The sequence below is a fragment of the Zea mays genome, chromosome 7 (genome assembly GCF_902167145.1).
Source record: "Zea mays cultivar B73 chromosome 7, Zm-B73-REFERENCE-NAM-5.0, whole genome shotgun sequence".
Classification (NCBI taxonomy): Eukaryota; Viridiplantae; Streptophyta; class Magnoliopsida; order Poales; family Poaceae; genus Zea; species Zea mays.
Window position 1 is genome coordinate 12,129,402 of NC_050102.1, and position 8,974 is coordinate 12,138,375.

At 40.7% G+C, this 8,974-nt stretch overlaps 1 protein-coding gene and 1 long non-coding RNA gene across 2 annotated transcripts; one reads left to right on the top strand and one right to left on the bottom strand.

Annotated features, from left to right (window-relative positions):
* The first annotated feature begins 278 nt into the window (after positions 1–278).
* Positions 279–2,092, top strand: LOC103632038 (uncharacterized). Its single transcript, XM_020541266.3, has 2 exons — positions 279–397; positions 478–2,092. The coding sequence occupies exon 2, from the start codon at positions 510–512 to the stop codon at positions 1,722–1,724; it is 1,215 nt and encodes a 404-aa protein (XP_020396855.1). The 5' UTR covers positions 279–397; positions 478–509; the 3' UTR covers positions 1,725–2,092.
* A 3,588-nt stretch (positions 2,093–5,680) lies between these two features.
* Positions 5,681–8,331, bottom strand: LOC100502403 (uncharacterized). Its single transcript, NR_160011.1, has one exon. It is a non-coding gene; the product is annotated as an uncharacterized lncRNA (long non-coding RNA).
* Between the last annotated feature and the right edge of the window lie 643 nt (positions 8,332–8,974).

The window sequence follows — 8,974 nt, forward strand, 5'->3', positions numbered from 1 at the left end:
CTTACCTAATAGAGCTTAATTTGTTTTTAAGTGTCCTAAACACTTTAAATGATGTAATATTTTAATTTTTGTACTTTGTTGGAATACTCTCTCATTTAGAACTCACAAATTTTACATGAATTACGCAACAAATTTCATATGCAGAAAAAGGCACTACGCAAAAAAAAATAAACATTCCAATATCCCAAAAGTCTCATAGAGCAAAGATGATTATTTGCTCGTTCCGTTTTTTTCTTAGAACATTTATAAAACGCAAAAAAAGGGACCCCAGCACATTTATGAAACGGACCATTGAATGTGCTCAAGGCTTCTTTCCTCCAGAATCCCCCATCTGAGCAAGGGCGCCGTCGGCTAGCGCCGCAGCATTGACGTGGACGCCGACCCTCTCCGGCAGCCGGTTAGTTCCGCGTTCGCCGCATTTCGCACTCCCCGTCTTTCGTGTTCATCCATCCCGAACTTCACCTTCCCAACTCACAGCTTGCAGCGCGTCCCTTCCCCGCTCCCGCGGCATGGACTGCGCAAAGAGGAGGGCGGTGGCGGACCTCCACAACGAGCTGATGGTGGAGATCTTCTCGCGCGTGCCCGTCAAAGACCTCCGCCGTTGCACGTGCGTGTGCAAATCTTGGTGCAACATCATCACCGACCCCCTCAACGGCAAGAAGCTGCCCCAGACCCTGGAAGGCTTCTTCCAAGGCGTCGTCGGAGGGCCTCACAGCTACGGCCAATTCACCAGCCTGTCGGGGAGCGGAGAACGCGTGCCTCCGGTCGACCCTTCCTTCTCCTTCATCACGGCAGTGCTGCCTGGCGTGGAGCGCATGGTCCTCTTGGATTCTTGCAACGGGCTCCTGCTCTTTGGGTGCACCCGGGAGGACAAGTTCGGGTACATCGTGACAAACCCTGCGACCAAGGAATTGATGACTGTGCCCGCCAGCTCCGGCTCTTGTCCTCCTCCACCTCCATTTGAAAGGGACATGGATGCTGGGGAAAGATACGCGCACACCTTTCTGATGATTAACCCTGCTGTCTCCTCGCACTTCCACTTGGTCCAGATCTGGGAGAATAGGGCGGTGAAGGAGGTGGAAACGGTACACTCTTACTCGTCTGAAACCAAGGCATGGAGTGACAGGTCAAGCAAGTGGGGGCGAGGTGAAGAGGGCGGTGAATGGGAGCTGTGGGGTGAATCCGTGATTGGAGTCATGTGTGGCTGGGCTTTGGTCGATGGTCTGCTGCATTTTCTTGCCTTAGATCTTCAGAAACAAGAGAATGTGATAATTGCAGTGGATGGGGAAGGGGAAACTTGTAGGATTATCGGCTGGCATGGTAAGGATGTGGAAGCAATTGTTTTTATTGGTCAATCCCAAGACCGTCTACACTGCATCGGTGTGAATGCGCAATTAGATCAAGGCTCTGAAGTGCGCTTCACGCGGATGTCTATCTGGGTTCTTGAGGACTATGATATACAAGCATGGATCCTAAAGCACAATGTGAGCTCTTTGCAGTTCTTTGAATTACTGAGTCACCCAATCAAAGACTTCGATATTATGGCCATTCATCCAGATCACAATTCGTTCATCCTTGTTCAGCACTGGAACCAGAAACTTGTATCATATAACATGGATACTCAGGAACTGCGTGGTCTCTGCACTCTTGAAAAGGGCTATGTGGTTATTACCCCTTACATACCCTGTTTCTTGGAGTCATCGGTTCTTGCCACCAAACACTGAGGTTGTTGTTTCTGGGGGACTTCTCTGCATGTTCAACAAGAGCTTGATCATCCAAGTGTTTGGCAAACTAGCAGTGTGGGTAAATCTACTAGAATTAGGTGGTGCAAAGTTGGATTACATGTCTTTAGGTGATCTAGTCTGATGATGCTTTAATGTCCTTTCGTAATGCTTTGAGAAAGCTGTTTACAGGACAACATGGTTAGTTCCATGATATATCAGTGAGAAAGCTGTTTACAGGACAGCATGGTTAGTTCTATGATATATCAAATTAGATCACACTTAATTGCAGGCCAATTTAGGTATTAGCTTCGGTATTTTGTTGTGTTTATGCAATATTGAATGCGCACCTATGGTATTACCTTGTGTCTTGTGTGTTCTGCTTGTTGGCTTTTCTCCCTTTTTTTCTCTTCTTAAAATAATATTTCCTCCGTTCTAATTTATAATCTGTTTGACTTTTTATCCTAAGTTTAACCGTTGTCTTATTCAAAAAATTCATAATTATTGTTTATCTTTGATGTGATATTGTTTAGGATATAATATATTTTAAATGCGGCTTTGAATATTTTATTTTTTCCAAAAAAAATTGAATAGGCTAAAAGATGGCAAAAAAAGTCAAACGAGTTATAATTTGGGACTAGTTACGTGCACGTGCGTTGCGACGGTTTCTATTACATAATTATGGCTAGCGCGTGCGAACATCGGCCACACACAGCGCTGCAGCATCCAATTTGACAAAAATATAAGCCTAAAGCAAGAAGATAACAAGAGTACCATTCTATTTAAATGTGATACATAGTTCAAACAAGGTTCAAATATGTACAATAATACCAATCATAAAGATAAATCGATATATTTCAGTTACAACCATTTAAATATTAAGACAAATATAATAAACAACTTGTAACTATTCGTATGTAAAAATTGCAAACAAAATTTTACATTACCAATGTGAGAACAAATATCCTTGTGCATAAGGACAATGGTGCCAATGTGACATTATAGAGGAACATTGCACTAATACTTCCTCAGTTCAGTGCACTCTTGGTGTGTGCCGGAGCTGTTGATGACCATAATTTCCAATCTATCTCCATGCAAATTTTATGGAACAACAATATTTGATTGAGAAATTTAATTAATCATCACTAACACTTTCTGAAAATCCCAAGTGCAAGAAAAGTAACATACAATGTATATGTCTCGTTCAGTGGCTGGACGCAACAAAGGTAATAGACTATTTCTGAAATTACAAAGCGGTATTTCACATCCCGATTTACAGGCCTCTCGAGAGCCTCGTTGATAGTGTCCATTTTAATGACCTTGATCTTTGGATATATTTTGTTTGATGCACAAAACTTCAGCATTTCATGGATCCCATTGGTTCCTCCACCTCCACTGCCAGAAAGGAATGTGTAAAATCTATTTTATTTTTCTTAAATAATGGGCTGACTAAATTTGCGCATGGAATTAAGCACTACCGAAAATAAGGCTTACAGGATGCACATTGAGTTCACTTGGAAAGCCAACCATCGTCAATATACCACCAGCTTTCAGAAGCGATAGGTAGGGATCGAACGGGTGGTTACCCACAACAGTGTCAATAATGAAGTGCAGGGAGCTTTTTAGGGCCTGGAAAATAAGAGCAACATATATAAGCAAACTCAATTTCCTTTGTTGTTATCATTACAAGGTATGCTAAGAATCATGTTGTTATTTAGATATTTTACTTGTTTCTGTCACTATCTCTAGAATTGCTCGAGTCGAAGCCACAATTACTTCATTAGATACTTCTTTGACTTGTAAAGGCCACACTACTGAAGTGTTCATGTAAATTGTCCATAATAACAAAATATACTGGAACTAATAACAATTAAAGAATTGTTGCTAAGTTCACTAATAAGGAGATCAAGGGCAACGATATATACCTCCATCTGTTTCTCGTCAAATGATATGACAAAATTATCTGAGGAGATTAATGGCTTGAGCTCTCTTCGATTCACTCGTCTAAAAACGGTGACCTTCAACCAAAATGCCTTCCCAAATTTGAAGTCCATGTGGCCCAATCCACCCAGTCCAATTATGACTACGCTAAGTGATTTACTCGGTTGGTTCATGCTGTGCCGAATCATGGGCATATATACGGTGAATCCAGCACACATCAGAGGCACTGTCTTCGCCAAAGGGTACCTATCAGGTATTTTGAAGCAGAACCTGAAATAGTGAGACTACAAGAGGTAAAAGGACTTATATTATTTTCTTAAAATCTTCCTAAGTGAGACAAAATACTAAGGAATCAAATTAATAACAGATGTAAAATAATATGGGGGAAAATCCAAAGCAACAACTTAGAAATATGGCTGATTTCACAGTTTAGAAAACTATTTCACAACTGTCTAGAAACAAGTGATAAAATATAGATTGGCCAGTGATAAGGCTGCTGGCAAGGCATGGTACAAGACCATGGTCTCGGACAGCGACTACACCGAGTTTAAGAACTTCTCAAAGTGGCTCGGCGTGACTCAGTGAGCGGCAAGGGTAGTTAAGTTGTCTGAACTGTGCTTGGATTTGTGCACTGATGCTTTGGCGCAACCTTCTTTGTATCACGAATGCCCTGGTCCTTGCTGAAAATGGTTTACAGAAAAAGAAAACAGGAATACTCGTTACAAGAAAAGATGGGATTAGAAATATTTAGATAGCAGATGGGGATTGGAGGGCACAGCACGAACCTTCCCTGGTATCTTCGTATCTAAGCAAGCCCTGAAGTTCCTTCTGCTCGGTTGCCAAGCGGCAGCACAGATAGGCCAGTAGACCATCTCCAGATCCTGCAGTTCTTGAGAGGTATCATTTGCTCAAATTATCTCTTAATCACTACTTTTGGAACGCAGGAACTTTGTAGGATGATGATATATGAATTTCACAGAATATAGTTGAAAAATACAGGATTAAGGAAATTATCCTTTGATGTAAAGAATGCCTTACAAGTTCAAGTATTTCCCATTTGCTGTGACGTTGAAGAAAGAAAACACCATATTTGTGAGACAAAGAGGTCAATCAAATATTAAATACACAACTTTACTATGAGAGACTTATTATATGAGAATATTTTTAGTTGGCTGGCTATATATGACATGAGAATAACTGAAATTAAAGATCAAGCATTCGAATGTCTAGACAGCATTGTAAATTTGAACCCATTTAAACTCAAGAATAACTGAAAGATCAAGCATTCGAATGTCTAATAAAACCACTCATTAAAGTTCAGATCCATAAATACAAGTGAACGTGATCAAACTAACCCTTATGAATGATTATATAAAGTGTTCCCTTGGTAGAACATGCCTGTCGAAATCATATCCAGACCTAAGATGTGCAAGACTTCTTCTGATGCCACAAGATATCGTTAGGTGACATAAAAGGAAAACTCTAAACCAGGACAAGATGTCCATATCCATAGATAAGCAGTATCCTTTAGTACTACTACTGCCAATGAAAAAAAATCCAACGTCTAGAAATAAGGTAATTATTCATAGTCACTTTACATTTCAGAATATGCTTCTTGATAAACAAATGCTGCAAATAAAGTGCCCACTTCTGAATCTCAGCAGCTATCTTGTCAAAATAATTATTACCGGCAACAACATCAAGCTCATCAGTCCATAGCATATAACCTTACATGATATAATTCATGCTAGAAATGGATGAAGCATCAAAATTAAGCTCTTCTAATTAATCTATCAATCAGGTTCAGCTAGCACAAGTGAAGAACAAGTGAAATTTATCGCCACAAGTTCCTCTTCCTTGCTCATGGCTAACAGAACATACTAAGCCAAAGTATTATGTAACACACTATGTTGCACTGGAAACCTACGTGATAAAGGATTTTACTGGCTAACCTGTAATTCTACCCATCTAAGAACCATTGTATATCTGTATCACTTAGGACAACTAAGCAACCAAATAGCAAGAAGATATACTTTTCCAATTCCTATTTAAGAATAATAAGTTCTGTTTGCCTGGTTTGAATTCACACGTGAGTCTTATAGAAAAATACATGACTTTCAAAAGTAATATCGTTTATCGTCTAAATCTCTTGTAAAGTACTTGGTCCTTTCAGACACCCTGAATTAATTGCGAACCATGTGTCTTGCAGCTCACTCTGGCAATGCGCGGAGTAAGAGTTGATGAACACCCATGCCTCTCGGTTTGCTTTCAAACTGTCTAAAAGATGTCAGCATTCCACTTCTCAGTCCTACCCAAAAAAATCAAAATCAATTGAGTGTTAGTCTTGTGTCGGTGTCTTTTTATTGAAACAAACAATTGAGTTTTAACAGACTTACCGTAGGTCTAGTTTGTTAGGACCTCCTTGTAGACGATGTTCTTAGTATATGTTCCACAATCAACTGTGGGGTTCTTTCTTACACCCTTCCTCAACGTTTTCTTCCCATCGACGGGTGGGATTGCAAGAATTTTTATGTTTGATCGGGCTGTCGCTCTAGATAGAGCAACGTATAGTTGGCCATGAGAGAACACTGGTTCGGGCAAGTATACACCAACGTTGGGAATGGTCTGACCCTATGCTTTGTTAACCGTCATTGCAAAGCTAAGCCGTACAGGAAACTGCTTTCTTTTGAACTGGAAAGGGGACATCTCTTCATCAGAGGGACACAGAGGTATACGCGGCAGGAAAATCCGTTTTCCAGCGTGTTGACCCAGTACAATTTCTGCGTCAATGCTATTTCTTTGGAAACCACGAACGATCAGCCTGGTGCCATTGCAAAGTCCATTCGCAGGGTCTATATTCCGAAGCAATATAACAGGGCATCCAATCTTGAGCTTCAAAACATGTGGTGGCAGCCCATTAGGCGTCAGTGTGTTTAGGAACTCGGGTGGGTAGTAGTTATGGGGATCATCCATGGCGCTATCGAAACTATGGTACACCATATGCTCCCCTTGAAAACGATCAATCATCTTAACATTTATCATATCCACCCATTCGTTCCGCGTTGATAGTATCGCCCTTGAAGTGATGTAGGTCGAATCAGACATATTTTTGTTGAGATTTGGGAAAACAAAGTCTATTAGGTTGTCAAGATCGCTGTCACTCCCAATATAAGGCACACATACCTCGTCAGGAAGACGGATGTCGCCGTCAGTATTTGTGTCCTCAGTTCCACCGCCTATGCGCAGCAAATACTCCGCAAACCAAGGGTCGTTTTTTGCCCTCATATTGGTAACAAGCTTTAAGTGGGACATGGACTCCCATAGGTAAGACATCCGTAGCGAAGAAGCTAAATGAATTTTTCCAAAGCAACAATTTAGGACACTACTAAAGTTTTAAGTTTAAATATCAATTGCAAATAAGTGGTTGATAGCATCAATCAACATGTAGGGATGCAAATGTAGTCCAAACCAGCAAATAGACCATTTTAAGCAGGCTGCTCGAACCCACTTACCCACTTGCATTCTTAATCAACCACCACTAAGAGTAAGCACAATGCTAGAAACCCCCAATTTACTCACATGTATCCAGTAAATCTTCTCTCCGTGTCCCTCGTAAGATGACTCCGCACAGTCCTAATTCCCTAATTTTTATTCTCTTTGTTTACTATTTTGAGTCTGATTGGTAAATGGTGATACATTGCTTGCTAGATTTGTCTAAGTACACCTTATCGTGTGCTTGGGAACAATGTACTAATGCAGAACAAATCAGACTACGCCTGTTGTACAAATAACTAAATAGATAGGTAAAATCACACATCTTATTAAGAAAATAGAAAACGCTAAAGCACTCAAAAAAGTCTTGAATGAGCTCAGACATAAAGAAAAACATTTATCATGACAACCCACAAAGGGAAGTCTCATAATGAGCTAGATAAAAAGAGTATCAAACAGTAAACACCAAAGCACTTATCATGACCAGAAAAGAGTATCTTGAATGGAGTCAGATAGAAAGGAAAACACTTATCATGACCAGAAATGCACGATTTTGGAACATGATTATTTGTTGTCGTACATAAGCAGTCAAATTACGATCAAGGTGAACTTGTAAACAACACTCCACATTTCCTTGTTATATAATGTAAGCAGAATAAAGTAAAAAGAAAGAAATTTTCTCATATTATATGAGCAGAAAATAAAAACCACTGATCTAGTATACATATGAATAGCGAAAAGGATCAAGACTGTGGATTGGAAGCTCAGACAGCCAAGCTGATCACGTTTAGCAGCTCAGGTAGTCCAACCAAGCTGATCCTATCACAATATCATGTGTGTCGTAGGAACTATTAGCACACTCCTTTTCTGATCCTTCAAAATGGATAACATAGAAACACAAACGTGACAACAGTCGGTGAGAATCTCACTCTCAAAAGCTGATTTTAAAAAGCAACAATGTAGTACACAAGGCATGGCATGAGTACTGTTTACCAGGGTAAGCAAATTCTCCCAGTAAAACAACGAAATAGAAAGAACAAAAGAATTGAACTTAGCAGCAACACTTACCCGTGTCGCCAGCTGCGGTAAGCCAGCTGCAGTGAGCAGCACCCGCTTCGCGTAGGCGTCTCCCATCCCCTCGCCACCTTCGCGTTGTGGTGCTTTGGCTTGTCGAGCGCCTAGAACTGCAGCTGATCGTCACTGCAATGGGCAAAATGCGCCTTGAAGCAAACCCAGTGATGAGGCCGGATCTTGGGCCTTGTTTGGCATCAAGTGGCTAATAGCCTAGGGAAGGAAAGCCCCGACATGGATTTAATTGGCTTTTCAATTCCACTTTGTTTCCCAGGACAGTTTTTCCCTTCCCCTGCTGTTTGGAAGCAGGTGTCCAGACGTTTCCCTGCTGTTGTTAGCCCAGGGAGTACCGCTCGGTATGGGGATACAATCGCTGCATGCAAACTGAGCTGATGCAGACACGCCACCAATTTTCAATCTCTGCATGCAAACTGAATTGATCCAATATTTGTATCTAAACTGCTCAGTTCAGCTTAGTTCAATTTGTATATGATTCAAAACTGGTGATACTTGAAAAAAGCAAGATACATCTATCAGCTTAACATGCAGAGTACTAACTGGTCATTGTAATATTGCATAGTCTTGAAGAGGATGTTCTTAAAATTAAACAAACCAAAAAACAATGAGCTATCTATTGTCTCACAATAAAGTAAAATGAACAAAAAATGTCTGCTTCATGCTTCAGCTAAGATGACTGCTACCGCTAACATGACTACTTGTTGAATAACAATAGAACATTATACTGGCAT

Coding starts and splice junctions, on each gene's coding strand:
- LOC103632038 (XM_020541266.3), top strand. CDS start 510: ATGGACTGCGCAAAGAGGAGGGCGGTGGCGGACCTCCACAACGAGCTG.